The sequence below is a fragment of the Plasmodium fragile genome, assembly GCF_000956335.1.
Source record: "Plasmodium fragile strain nilgiri unplaced genomic scaffold supercont1.19, whole genome shotgun sequence".
In the NCBI taxonomy this organism is placed as follows: Eukaryota; Apicomplexa; class Aconoidasida; order Haemosporida; family Plasmodiidae; genus Plasmodium; species Plasmodium fragile.
This window is the reverse complement of record NW_012192599.1, coordinates 38,401-53,458: the sequence shown is the minus strand read 5'-3', so window position 1 is coordinate 53,458 and position 15,058 is coordinate 38,401. Positions and strand designations below refer to the sequence as shown.

The window sequence follows — 15,058 nt, the reverse complement described above, 5'->3', positions numbered from 1 at the left end:
TCGTAGTTACGGTTATAATTGCCTTTCTGGGAGTTGGTGACTTTTTTTTTTTTTTTTTTTTTTTTTTTTCCAACATGGGAAGAGATATACATTTGCATGTATTGAACCCTTTCTGAACAATACTAAAGGTGAATCTTCCCCATTATGCAGTCGTGTGAACTTAACCACAATGAAAACGGGTAGACAGATATATTGTTGTTTGCTCATCTTCGTTGCCCATTCAGTTTTGTGCACATTACTGTGTATACCAAAATGAAAAACAACAAAAGTAAAGGGGGAAATAAAAAGAAAGTCGAAAGGGCAAAGGGCGGGAGTATTATTACCCCTGGGAATGCGGACTCCCCAAAAAGTACCCTCCAAAATGGGGGAGGTAAAGACAAAGACAAGGAGAAAGGGGAAGCGACAGGAGGCACCTATGAAGAGGGAGCTCAAGAGGAAGACCAAAACAAACATCGCGATGGTCATCAAACTGCAGATAACAATTTTGGAGCGGCTGAAAAGATAAGCCCCAGCCCATCCTCCGCGTGTGCACCTATGCAGGTGCCCCCTTCAGGGAAAAAGGTGGAATACACCAAAAAGGAAAACAATAAGAAAAAGGCACAAAAAGGGAAGACGAGCATCATCCAAAAGGGTGCCGCTGCCTCGGGTGATATGAATGTGGAGAACGAAAAACAAAGCAATAATAACAAAAAGAGAAATAAACCGACTGCTGCGAAAAACTCCAAAAAGGTTGATCAAAACGGTGAACAGAATGTTAACCGAGGGGAAGACAGCAAAAAGGGGTTGGAAAAAAAGATGCACGAGGAAGAAACAAAAAATACGAAAGGGGAAATTGAATACGAAGGAGAGTCACTCATTAACAAACAACCCATGATAGGGAGAGACTTAGCGAAAAGTAGAGGAGAAGGAGAAACCGCAAGCATCTCGCCAGATCACCAAATTTTGGAGAGCGTAGCGAAAAATGAAGCAGGTAACAAGGGTGAGAACGCCTACGAAAACTCGGACAATGCCAATGGAGTAAAAATAAATGCAAGTAAAAAGAGGAAAGTAAAAAAGCAAAACGAACCGAGCAATGACGAACCTGAGGCAACCACCTTAATCGAAAAGAACCAAAAAAAAACTGCCACCAAAAACGAAGCGGCAAATAAACCAAAAGGAGCAGAAGTTACCCTCAGCGAAGAAGAAACAAAAGAAAAAATTTACAAATATATGAAACAAACTAATAGACCCTACTCAGTCATTAATGTGTACGACAACCTACATGGGACCATCAGCAAAAATGTCGTCCAAAAACTAATGGACGAATTAAGTACAGAAAAAAAACTTCAGTGTAAAGAGTATGGGAAGGCTAAAGTATACCTTGTCAATCAAAGGGAATTTAAAAGCTTAAATGTAAATGAAATGAGGAAATTAAAAAACGACATTGAAATAATGAGACAGCAAACAGAAGTGGCCAAAAATGATCTTAACCATTTTGTAAAAATAAAAAAAAAGTTCATGCAAGATTTAGAGCTAGTGGAAAACATGCATAAATACAAAAAGGATTTCCAACTAGTGGAGGAAGAAATAAAAGTGTATGAAGAGGCAAACAAAACATGCAAGCTAACTGCGGACGAAATTGACCTGATTAAAAAAAGGCATGGCTACCTGCACGCCATGTGGCTCAAGAGGAAAAGCCTCTGTGTGGAAATAATTAAGTGCCTTGCCACGGTAACGGATAAGGACGCCAAGGGCGTCATGTTCCATTTGGGCATCGACGTCGACGAAGACGTGGTCCCGCTCAGTTTGTACTCCTAGAGTGGCACAGCGGCGAAACGTTCATACCAATGCGTCGCGTTCGCTGCTGCCCCTAGAACAGCGAGAAGACCACGTGCATATACTCATCTTAAAACAACAAATGCACAACAAGATAGCCAGTTCGGTTGCCCTGTCACCTCCTATATGCGTTTATCGTGGCGATAACTTTCAATGAAGGCTCAAATTGTTAGCCACGAACAACCCGCAAGGATCTTATGACATTTGCAAAATAGCACCGGGGGGGATTTTCCTGACAACTCACCCCCTGCTGCAATACATTTATGGCATGTACTATTGTACAGAGCAATGCCTCGTGCAAAGAGACACGTGAGGCTTCTTCGTTTTTTTTTTCTTAAATTTTAACAATTTGGGGGTTACTAAATTGTAAAGGTGCAAAAAAAAAAAAAAAAAAAAAAAGCAAAGGGGAAAACGACAAACGGTAAGCGGCAAAATCGCATCACACGGGAGATTTATTCTTTTTGTACAAAATGGGAAAGCACCCAAAGTGTACGTTACAAATGTATGTACACTTTGACGAGCAACAGTAGTTATGTCTTCGAAGTGAATTGAGACAGGGGAGGAAAAGAAAAAAAAAAAAATTCCATCATTGCAGATGGGGACAAGATAACTTATAAAAGGTTTTAAAATGAGACAAATGCCAACTGAACGGATATCCATTTGGCCATACGCGTGAAACGTGGATCCACTTTTGGAGGGTCCACCTATGGGGTCATTTGCACTTGCACACCAGTCTGCTATTCTCCTTTCTCCTTCTCGACGCGCTGAGGGGCAGATATACAACGCTGCCCAACAAGACGACACAGTGAAGTACAAAAAAAAAAAAAAAAAAAAAAAAAAAAAAAAAATCGCTCGAAGGTTAGCTAAGCAATAGTGCACTATTTTTACCCACGCTGGGTGCGGAGGGGGGAAGGCCCAAAAATTACGTCTCCTTCACCACAATTTTTGGGAAGACATTCATTGTCTGAAGCTCCTGGAAGAGCAATTTGCATGCATAGGGCATTTTAACAAGAGCATTTTTATCGCATTTCTGACAAAAGGTGCAGTATGTATCGTAACCCATCATGCCACAATCTTCACAAATGTACACATCACACACATCACTACTTAACATTAATCGCTCAAGTAACAAATTACTAACACCGTATGCTATTAAGCAATCTCTTTCCATTTCACCTAAGCGTAATCCTCCTTCTTTCGATCTCCCTTCAGTCGGTTGCCTAGTTAACAACTGTCTTGGTCCTCTAGCCCTAGCATGGATTTTATCCTGTACCATGTGCTTTAGCTTTTGATAATAAATGGGTCCCATGAAGATATACGTTTCTAATGGTTCCCCTGTTAATCCTGAGTACATCAATTCCTTACTAGAACAGTTGAAACCATATTTAAACAAAATGGAGGCCATTTCTTCAAAGGGGGTGCCACTAAAAATGGACCCGTATTTTAATTCTCCATCTAGGACTGCTGACTTGGAGGCGACAAGTTCAAGTAGCTTCCCCACTGTCATACGGGAGGGAAATCCATGCGGGTTCATAATTAAATCTGGGCATATACCCGATTCAGTAAATGGCATATCTTCCTGATTCACTAGCAAGCCCACGACTCCCTTCTGACCATGCCTTGAGCTAAATTTATCCCCCAATTCGGGTAGTCTCGTTTGGCGCATAATAATTTTGTATATTTTTAACCCTTCGGCGTTTTCTGTAAAAATAATTTTGTCAATATAAGATGGGTACACACTTTTGTACTTAACCTCATTTGACTTTAAATCATTTAAATCGATTTTACTAATATCCTTTACGTGATCCTTGACGTTCCTTGGTGAGTACTTATTTATGTACACTTGTCCTTCTTTCAGCAAATACCCAATGGAGACTACTCCGTCCACATCCAGCGCGTGATATTTTTTAATTTCTTTATTGTGAAAAGTTTTCGGCTCATCCACGTTTGCACCTGCACCGTTTTCAACGTGATCTCTTTCTACCTTTATGTGTTGTCCGTGTGCGGTCAGCTGATCTGGTTGCATTTTCCCCTGCTGCGCTTGGCGTTGTTTCTCCTGACGCTGCTGCATCTTGCTGATGGCCAAGGGAGAAGGCAGAACCAGATCATTGGACCCATTAAAGTACTTCTTCAACTCCACGGCATGCTTCCTCAAAGACATGCACCGTCCAAAGCCCCTATCGATGGAGGATTTATTCATGACGATCGCATCTTCAATGTCATACCCACAGAAACTCATAACGGCCACAATGGCATTCTGTCCAGCGGGTAATTTTTCAAAGTTAATAAATTCAATGGTCTTGGATTTCACTAAAGGTTTCTGAGGGTACACAAGCAGATAAAGCAAAGTGTCACAGCGTACAAACTGATTATACCCAATGGCTCCAATGGCTTGCTTCCCCATTGCACATTGGTATGTGTTCCTTGGGCTTTGGTTATGATTTGGATAAGGGATGAGTCCAGCTACCACACCTAATATTGTCAGAGGGTCTATTTCTAAATGTGTCGTATTCACAGAAATGTCTGACTCGTTCAGCGCGATAAGCAGATTGTTCTGTTCATTCACATCAATCCACTCGATGACGGAACTTTGAAGTAAATCAAAAAAGTTAATGGTTCCATTTTCTAACGATAGAATATGTTTCTGGGATAATTTGGACTTTCCATTTTCTACAATAATCAACGGTCTGCATAATCTACCACCATCGGTCGAAATGTAAATTGCGTTATGCAAAAAATTATCATATATAGAAACGAACTGCCCAATTTTACCATACCTTCTTAAGCACCTAATTCTCCTCATAAATATGCGTGGCTTCCTGTGTACACCTAGAAGTATTCCATTAAAAATTACAAAAAAAATTCCCTCCTTGTACATTTCCTCTCCTGTTAAGCTGTCACTGTCTTCTACACCCAGGGTGTATAATATTTCGATTAGATGTTCATTATTCTCATTATCATTCGTAACATGTGTCATGAGTGCCAAATTTTTAACGAGTCCACAGGATTCCCCTTCTGGAGTGTCACAGGGGCATAGAACTCCCCACTGGGATGGTTGTAATGCTCTTGGCCCACTAACCTTTCTACCCTTTTCGAACTGCGAATTCAGTCTGGTCATCATCCCGATGCAGGCAATGAAAGATAAACGGGATAGTACCTGTGACACTCCACTTTTCTCCATCTTAAACCTTTTAATGTTCCAGTTGCCGGTCGAAATGGCTGCCTGCATCCCCCTTGTAATGATATCCTTTGGTAAACTCCGAAACACATCAGGGTAGGTTTCATTTATATTTCCACTGTACTTCAACTTAGATGTGTAATTACTTTGCATATATTTGCTGAGCGTTTGATCTATCTGCTTCTTTAAAGTGAAATAAAATCGTTTGTATAAATCTTCGAACAGGAGAGATATTAGCTGCCCAGCTAACTCCAACCTCTTGTTACCATAATAATCTTTATCATCTAATTCGTTTTTATTATTTGCGCTATCTAGAACCCGTCTAATCATAAGACAGATGCATCTAGCTTTGTTTCTAAAATCATATTTGTTCTTCTGCTGAATGTGAGATAGAAGAACTCTACTTAGAAAATCCAACCCTTCTTCAATAATATCCTTTTCACTTTTTACTTGCTTTTCTTTCATAGAACTGAAGAACCCCTTGGCTAGTAATCTGGGCCTAATTTTTTTCCCTATGTAAAGAAGTGCATCTAAATTAGTCCTTATATTTTCGCTGTACAACTCGTACAATGAGAGCAAAATACCGTTTAGGTAATTTCTATGAGATCCTATCATTTGAAATATTTCCTGGTCGCTCTCGTACCCCATGGCTCTCAGGATAATACACACCCCAATGTCCTCAATGAAGGAATTGTGCTTTAGGTACAATTTGTTATTCTTATAAACGATGGCACATCTACTCTTCGACTCAGCTGTTGTAGATGTGATGGTTGCACAAATATTATGTTTTATGTCCATCTCAACAATGATTCTATTTTTCGACAGCTGCTCTTGCATCAAAAGAACCCTTTCGGTTCCTTTAACAATGAAATATCCTCCAGGGTCATAGGGACATTCACCCAATTTCATCAGTTCCTCTTCACTCTTGTTATTTAGAATACAAATGTCACTTCTCAACATAACAGGGAGCCGACCAATCTCGACGTTGTTCTTTCTAATTATGTTACTACCCTTTACATATTCCACATCTACATAAATGGGAGCCGAATAGGTTAGGTCTCTTTGCCGACATATTTGTGGAGTCAAATTTGTTTCAATCATATTTTCTTCAACCAATGGTCTCCCAACAAATATGTCTAAGAACTCCACATAGAAATGCTCGTCTATATCAGATTTTAAAATTTTATTTGTCGTTGCATTCATAATTGTTTTTATTTCATGCTTGATGAAATGGTTGTATGATTCGATGTGCTGCTTAACCAACCCCTTAACCTTTAGGTATGCTGGCAGCAGCTTCCATTTTTCGGTTAAATTTTTTATATCCTTTGATTCTTCATATATCTTTTTGTTATGTGCCCTACTTTTTACAACCAGTTCAGAGAAATTGTCTTCTTCTGTGTTTTTCCTTTTATTGGGGGCAGACCTAGGGGCGTCAACAGAGATGGGGTCGTAATCCACTGCTTCGCTTTTTACCCCCACATGTGCCCTACCGTTTGGTTTATTCTGCCTAAATTGGCCATACACCTGATTAACCGCTTCGCCCTTGTCACTGCGTTGTGACAACCCCAGGGCGTACCCCTCGCTGATGTTATCCTGCTTTTTTACATTCTTCACGACAGAAGCGCTCCCTCTAAGACTCCCTTCACCCACATTTTTATACTCGTTTATGTCTCCTGCGAAAACGACGCTGCTCATTTCTTCGTCCGATTCGCCGATCTTTATTTTAAACTTTTCCTCGTTCCCCCTTTTGTCCTTGTGGCCAAAACTAAGCGGGTCTTGTTTGGTACCCTTGGCTTCCACACCTTCGTGGACTTCCTTGCCATCCCAGCTCTCTTTCACCCTGTATGCAGATTCATCTTCCTCTTTTGCATCTGCCGGGTTCCCTTCCATTACGTCGTCCACCTCAACGTTGTCTTCACTATTCTCCTCCGCTTTCCCTTTTTTTTTTTTCGCCTTAATTCGTATGACTCCCTTCATGGTGTGGTGTGGTCCGGAGGCTCTCAGTTTGGAAATTTTTTGTAGAGCAGCTAATCACACTACGGCGCCTCCCTCTGTTCTAATGTCCCTCCAAAAAAGGGGACAGAAAAGGATGTGAACTCGCTTGGTGCACCAACGCCTGCGTAATAGATACACAGGGGTATATACACCCCCCCTACGACTACTTAAACTGTGCGCCTTTGGACCATTTGCTATAAAACTTGCTAATTTTTCTCTTTTCGTGTACAACGTAGGATTGTGGCAGTTCGGGTTTACTCAAATCATTTCGAATAATTTATCACAAGTAGAATTTTACTTAACCTGTTTCAAAAAGCAATGCTTACAGAATCTTCTTAGCTTTGCGTCGTTCTCCCCTGCTACGTTTGAGCTAGCCAAAATGGAGAAGCTGCGCAAAAACGATCTGAGCTTGGATTAAACTGGCACGTTGGCTCCTACGACAAAAGTAGGCCATAACTGATAATAACCACTTTATGCCTATTTTTTTTTCTCTCCTAACAAAATGTTAAACGGGGGTTAGAAAAGAAGAGAGGACCGTTCAAACATGCATAACGTGCATTAATTATGTACATATAAATTTACACTTATGCGTGGTGGTAATGATGGCCTGTGGAGAAGGATTTAGGAATGAACTTTCATCTGCCACAACTTTTCGATTTTTTTTTTTTTTTTTTTTTTTTTTTTCTCCTGCTTCATTCCATCTGTGCAGTAAAATTAATTGGTGCTATTTTTTCGCCCACGCTTGTAATTACCTTATTTCGCACATACAAATAACAATTCTCCTTTTGCGCTGGTGCGGGAACAAACCCGGTTTGATGTTGATAATAAGAGACCCTTTCGCGACTATGTGGCGCTAACACGAATCCATAGGGGAGCAGAAGAACACATGCGTTCGTGTCACCTGTGTATGAAATTATCGGCGGTTGCTGCTTCTGTCGCTGCTTCTGTTGCTGCTTTATTCTGGGTTCAGCTCTTTTGTCGCCTCGAATTTCGCCCCGCATAGTGTACCTCTTTTCCAGAAGGAAATAAACTTGTAACGTTTTTCATCTTTTTTCCCCATCTTTTCAGTGCCAGCACCCAATTTTGTCTGCACCATTTTTTTTTTTTTTTACCGCTTTTGAAAAGGAAAAAATGAATAAGAATAACCGCACTATGAGCTTTCCAAATGAAGGAGAAAAAATGTTTGGACTCGTGTGAAGGACGTTGGGTAAGTAATTATACCAGTCCTGTTAACGTGTAGGTGGTGAAATGTAATAGCCGCGTCTATTCATGTATAATCAGGTCTCCACATACAAAGACATACACTTACACAGATCGCCGCGGCACTCATTTTCCCCCAAACGCGCCTCACATTGTGAAGACACCACAGGGAAAAATTGCTGTGTCAGCCAACTTCGTTTCCACGCTCCAACGAGAGCTCCATACACATCTCCACATAGCGACGCACAAGTGCATTTACCCCTACGCCTTATATGCCATTCTTAAACTCATTATTATGGCACCGTCCAGTGAAATATGCCGAGACGGAATGATAGGCAATGCGTTACAAAAATTTGAAAGAGACAATGTATAATATTTGTCTTGCCGACATGGAAAGTAGCGTCCCAGGGGGAACCCACCCGTGGCGCGCTTTTTTTTCTTTTCCTTGTCCTCTGCCCCCCCGGGGGAACTTTAACCAGTTGAGGAACATTTTGATCGTCGCTGAACTATTCAGTGGCGCGACAATATAAGGTTTTGAAAAAATGAGTTCGCAACATTTATATACAATTAAAAAAGGGGACATGGCTGGCGTGGCTTGGTGATCACAGTTAGGGGATGGTATGCGCGGGCGGGGGTACATCCTTTTAGCGCAGACTGGAAAAAAGGGCAAAACTGCCAAGTGGGCCACGCGGTTACAATACATTTGGAAGTACCCACGCACGGAAACGGGGGCAAGGTGGCGCAATGCCATTATACGATTGTAGTATTATAAAAACGGAGCACAGGGCACAGCGTTGTGCGTGCATCAAATAAGGGTGTGAAGAAAAGTGTGTCGTCGCTTGACTAATGAGTTGAAAAAAAAAAAAAAAAAAAAAAGAACCACCTCGTAAAATAGGGTAAAAATGCGCCTTTACAAAATGGCAAAAAAAAAAAAAATGTCTCTGCTAAATGTTCCATTCAAATGGCATCAATGTCTATTTCCTCCTCCTCGTCACCCGTGTAGTTGATGCCGTCTTTGGCATCCAAAAATATTTCGTCCTCATACTTTTCACTCTTGGAGTCTTCAAAAGCCTTATCGTTATCGTTCGCGACTGCATTGTTGACAGCACCGCCATTTTGGGTTCCCTTACTCTTGTCATCATTATTTCGCAGAGACTTAACTTTGAGGCTAGTCATGTTGTTATTCACGGGGTTACTAACTTGGTTGTCTTCCTCCTCGGACTCATCTTCATCAGATTCGTTTTCCTTTAACCAACTAACGAAATGTTTCGCCATACATTTGCATTTATCGTAACACTCGATGTAGTATTTATTTTTCTCGTCCAGGCTATCGGAGCAGTTATTCTTTTCAAGCAAAGCGGTGGACGAGCTACTAACATCATACCTTTTAATAACGTCCTTGCTTTCGAAAATGTCATTGTTGTATAGAACTTGTAAAATATAAGGGTAAATGATAAGTGCGTTCTGAGCGACCTTGTTGACATAATATTCCAGGGCGAGAAAAATGTCCGTAACCGTAACCGAGGTGTCGTTAACCTTCTTAATATACTTAATATATTTTTGTAATAACTCTTTGGTTATCTGATTGTTAAACAATGCACAGAGGCAAATAAAAATTCTACACTTGGAGTCGAAGCTCTGAGATACCTGCAACACACGAAGTTCCTCGCAAAAATCATTTTCACTTATATTCGGGAAGGTCACAAATAGGGTCCTCAAGCGCTCAATAACTTCTTTAATTTCTACACTGTCGAAATGGAGGGATTCTTTTTCTAATACAAAATTGTCTTCTGTTTTATTTTTCTTTTTATCTTTTTTTTTCGATTTTTTATCCTTTTTACTGTTTTCATTATTTGTTGGATTACTTTTATCTGTGTCTAGTCCATCTGAACTATCATAGTCTCCTCCAGACAGTAGCATTCCATTTCTCGTATCTTCATTTTTATCCCCCTTTTCTGTTAATGCTCCCTTTTCACTCTTTCCCTTTCCATTTTTCTCCACCTTTTTATCTTTCGTTTTTTTCTTTTTACTTCCAACGGTACTTATTTGTGGGGGGTTCTTAATCATGTAGGTAGCAATTTTGTGAGAATTATTTAGCTCACCAATATTTCCACATGCATTACACTTACATATTAAAAAACCTTTTTTAACAATGATGTCCGTTTCAGGTAATAAACAATGAGGGCACAGGACATACATTTCGATGAACTTATCTAATATATTTACTAAATCGTTTTCCTTGTGTGCACCATTTACAATTGCCTTCTCTTCATTCTCTTCAAATTTTACCATGGTGCCCAATTCGCATCCAAAAAATTTTGTAGGGTACATGGGAGGTCTCTTCAGCGACCTTGCGATTTCCCCCATGTTCGCAATGTTCGTCCTGATGCCATTTCCTCTTCCCTCAATTTTCGATATCAGCCTTGGCATCTTATACCTGTAATTTGGATCGTTTCGATCCCGCGGGATGTTAATGTACGACATTTTCGCTCTCACGTGCTGCAATTAAAATGACTCCAAGTTCTGTCCTCTTCTCCTCTCTACACTTTTTAAACTTCAATAAGGTGTACGTAAACTGAAATGTTTTGGGTAATGTTTCTCTGGCCGCGCTTATATTTCCTCCCTTTTTAAAGCTGTCCCGATTGGGTATCAAACTGACTTGACCCCTTCACCGAACGTATGTGAAACAAATGGCAGGTGCGTTCGTACGAATATGTACACAAAAAACGTACATGTGCATTCACACAAAAAAAAGCTTTCGTCACAGTGCACCTTTATAGTTAAATAATATTGACAGGCTCTCCCACAACGCAAGGAGTATCCCTTGGGCAGAAACCAATACATACAAGGAGCGAAGGGGAGGATGAACAAGTACACTCATACAAATATAAATGTACATATACACGTATATTCACTTCAACGCGATAGTGCGTCCTCTGAATAGTACGCACGGGTGGATTGACACTCCTAGTGAGGGGGGTACAAACTTATACGCATATAAGTAAATACACTAATGTATCCTCTCACAATACATTGTCCTCCCTAAGGAACGAACAACTAAGATGCATGTCACTAAGCAAGCTGTGCTCTGCACGCTTATGTATTTCATACGTCTAACCGCTAAACATCACACATACAACTCAGATATTTTAACTCCAATGTGCGGGGAGACAAAATGGAGACATTAAAAAAAAAAAACACATGTGCGCATTTGTGTTTTGCGCTCTGGCTTCCCGCTTGTGTGTGTGTACCTATGTATGCACGAATATGTACGTACAGAATGTGCCTCTGTAGGACTGCTAAAGGAGTCCCTTGCAGCTGTTCAAACGAAATGTTATTTTTTTTTCCTATATCATTGTGTGTTGAGGTAAATCTGGAGTTGCTCCTCTATTCTAGACTCCACAACTTGGTTGCAACTTCGCCGCTACTTCGCTGCTACTTTGCCTATGAGCACACTTTTTCACAGGACGGCCAAACGACTGACCCATTCTTATTCGAGCCGTTAACACTGCTCCGCTCCTCAGACGAGTCTGGTGTGTTGCCTAACCTGATGCCTCGTGTCTTCGAATCACTGTTCATTCATCACTACTCATAAGTACTCGCTTTGTGTAGCTTTTTATAAAATATTTGTTGCGCACTATTCGCTGAAACAATTTTATACATTTTACTTCTGTGCGAACACGCCGTGAACAATGGAGACTTCAAACGGGTGTAAAACCACACAGGTACTGTGGACAGCTGGGCACAAAAAAAAAAAAAAAAAAAAAAAAACAAGGGCGAGTTGACGCAAGCACAGATGATGCTGATACGTATATATCTTAAACATTACGGCGTTATATAGACCGCTTACTAGGCCTCTAACTCTACGTCTGCTTCTATACCCATACAAAGCTTCATTATTAACTGTTACACATATATACGGTTCTACTATCAACAACAGTGATGCTGAATTTTGGGTTTATTTTCTTCACAGGCATAATTGAGATATTGGTTCAAGCAGGAGAGGGGGGTAAGGGAAAAAAAAACAAATGTACTTACAATGTACATGTAGGTTTCTATTTACAAAGGTGCAGAAGGGGTCACCAAAAATTTACATACTTCTATATAGAAAACTGAAATTTTAAAATGCGTTACTAAGGACATTAATAAGATAACATTCCGTCACATATGAACATTCTCAAAATGGCTACACAAGAGACGTTTTTTTTTTTTTTTTTTTTTTTTTTAAACTTCTATAAGTGTTGTGTAATTTGTACAGATGGGTGTAATGTGTTCGTTAGTCTGTGCATGTACGTTTCTGCCTTGGTGGATTTTACCAGTACAATTTGGAAGAGGCTGCACTGAGTGTGTCATTTGTCGAGTTCCTAAAGGGATTCTTATGCTTCTCTTGTTTTATATTATTATGATTCGCATATTTCATGTATTTTGTATAACCCAATTTATTTTCACAGTTCGAAGTCCTCATTGACTTTTCTTTACAAGGGTGTACGTTTGTGTTGTCGTGGATGTTAATCATGCCGCTGGTGCGTTTGCCGCTATTGCTGCGTTCGCTGCGATTGATTGGTTTTGTGTCACGTCGTAGCGTTAAACCTTCTGTACACACAAAACATTCACTGATGTGCAAAAAAAAATAAAATAACATAAATAAGGCCCCTCTATGCTCGGACAGAGAATATGCTCTATGTTGATGCAGTCGTGGAGATGCAAACTATGTGGACTCAATATTTGGGTGAACCCCTTTTCCAATTAAGACGCACACAAGTTAGCTTTTTTAAAAAAAAAAAAAACAATTCGTATGTACGTATGTACACGTGTAACAAAAATACTTATACAATCGTAACAGCTTCTTACACCGTGGGGACGGTATACCCAAAGTTGATACCTTTATGTGAGGGCGTGTGTATAGGGGGGTTACTATATATTTACGCTGTTACTTTAGGAACAAAAATATAATGAAGCAAAGAACCAGCTTCGTGGGTTCAATTACGCATGGTACTCAGTTGAGTGGATACATAAATGTACGCCCATAGCGACATATCACCATGTACAAGCATATGTATGTTACATACAGGTTTATATTGTACATACTCAATACAACGTACAAACGTTTACTACGAGTCAGGGTTCGACAATAAAGGCACAGTTAAGCAATTAAGATACTCCAACATGTACCCCTTTTTTTCTTCCCTTCTACTTTTTTTATAACATTTAAATTTCGTTTTATTTGACTTGAACTTAAGTTAAACTTTCCTCTGCCAAAAAAAAAAAAAAATATATGTTTTTTTATTTTTAATATATTTTCATGTTTTGCTTCAGGTGGAAAGAGATTCAATTTTGAATGTTCTTTTAATGTGTTCGTAAATGACTTATATATATATTTCTTATAACATGTACTTGGAAAGTTATACATTTATTTAATAACAAAATTATAACGTTTACGTAAAGCTTTGGTATATTTTATTCATGTATAAATTGTTAATGCGTTTTTTTTTTCTTCTTGTATGGGCAATTTTTTTTTTTTTTATTGTTTTTTTTTGCATGCCTTTTATAGTTTTAAAATAATAATTCGACACTGAATAAACGAGTTCAATATCTGCGCAAGCATTTGTTCGTGCACAAGCATATGGGCTCCTTCTATAGGTACGCATGAAGGAAAGGATCCATCGTACGTACACGAATGTGGCACAAAGGTGTATATTGCTAGGGCGTATACATGTAATTACTCGTTTTTAAACTACGAAAATAATGTTGCGCAAATTATGTTACCAACATTATGTTACGAAATGTATGTTACAAATTGTGTCATGGTTTTTGTTACAATGCGCGGCGCGTGTCATTCGATTAACGCGCGTCCTGTTGCTCCACAACAAGGGGTAAGGAGCTAACGAACACCTGTTTCTTTCTTTTTTTTTGTTTTTTTTTTTTTTTTTGCCGTTAAAAGCTGACTGGACTGACTCACTTTAACAACTCCAACAAAACAAAATTGCCTCTGGTTACTGGAATTAAAATATGTAAAACGAAACTCCAACCGTTCTTATAATACCTATTAAAGGTGAATATTTTAAAAATAAGTTTGGCGGAGTTCAAAGCGGGTCTCTTTATATACATATTTTTAATATATACAATTTATTTTATTTATTTTATTTTTTTTTCTGCTCACTTTGTCAAATGTTACCGTTACAGTTGTGTTTCGTACGACTCGAAATATTAGCCATAAGCATAGCAGGTACAGGTGCGTATACATTACAGGTATGTAATTACGCCTTGTGCCTATGCAGGATTGTATACAACTTGTACACATGTTTATACGACATGTATATATATTTCTTTTTCCATGGTGAAATATATGCGCAGAGCACTCCTGTACGTTCACGCAGCTTTGCGGAGATGCCCCCTTTTGCCTTGTTCAAACAAGTGGTAAATTGAACTGGTCAAAGGGCAAAATTGCCAGGATAGCGAAAATTAAAATAACGCAGAAAAAGATGAAAAATTGGAGAGGCATCAAATGATTACCTAATGTGGGATGGATAATTGGTCTGTTCATGTTAACCGTTACATTGTGTTGCAAGAGTAACACATTTTTTCCTTTTTTTTTTTTTTGTTCTCTCTCCATTTTGTTAAACCTTTTAAAAATTCAGCATCCGACTTCAAGTCTTCACAAAAGACACATTTTTCAATGCGAAAACAATTACGACTTTTATCTTGGTGTGTAGTTGAGGTACCCCGCATCGCTCCTTGGGCGTTTATGTAAAAGGCATGGTATGGGAGCGGGTCATATAAAAGTTTGGCAGGGCGAATAGGTAGGAAAAATGGCTTCCCCCCGTTTGCTTTCTCCACTTTTACACGTTGGTCAGGTGTTTCCCTTTGAGG

General features: G+C 39.4%; 4 protein-coding genes across 4 annotated transcripts; 1 reads left to right on the top strand and 3 right to left on the bottom strand.

Annotated features, from left to right (window-relative positions):
* Window positions 1-252: 252 nt before the first annotated feature.
* On the top strand, window positions 253-1,797 carry AK88_02031 (uncharacterized protein; the record flags this gene model as incomplete). The annotated part of the gene is made up of 1 exon (XM_012479665.1): window positions 253-1,797. The coding sequence occupies one exon, from the start codon at window positions 253-255 to the stop codon at window positions 1,795-1,797; it is 1,545 nt and encodes a 514-aa protein (XP_012335088.1).
* A 940-nt stretch (window positions 1,798-2,737) lies between these two features.
* AK88_02030 (uncharacterized protein) lies at window positions 2,738-6,970 on the bottom strand (the record flags this gene model as incomplete). The annotated part of the gene is made up of 1 exon (XM_012479664.1): window positions 2,738-6,970. The coding sequence occupies one exon, from the start codon at window positions 6,968-6,970 to the stop codon at window positions 2,738-2,740; it is 4,233 nt and encodes a 1,410-aa protein (XP_012335087.1).
* A 2,175-nt stretch (window positions 6,971-9,145) lies between these two features.
* AK88_02029 (uncharacterized protein) lies at window positions 9,146-10,672 on the bottom strand (the record flags this gene model as incomplete). Its single annotated transcript, XM_012479663.1, has 1 exon — window positions 9,146-10,672. The coding sequence occupies one exon, from the start codon at window positions 10,670-10,672 to the stop codon at window positions 9,146-9,148; it is 1,527 nt and encodes a 508-aa protein (XP_012335086.1).
* Window positions 10,673-12,500: 1,828 nt separating this feature from the next.
* On the bottom strand, window positions 12,501-12,704 carry AK88_02028 (uncharacterized protein; the record flags this gene model as incomplete). Its single annotated transcript, XM_012479662.1, has 1 exon — window positions 12,501-12,704. The coding sequence occupies one exon, from the start codon at window positions 12,702-12,704 to the stop codon at window positions 12,501-12,503; it is 204 nt and encodes a 67-aa protein (XP_012335085.1).
* Between the last annotated feature and the right edge of the window lie 2,354 nt (window positions 12,705-15,058).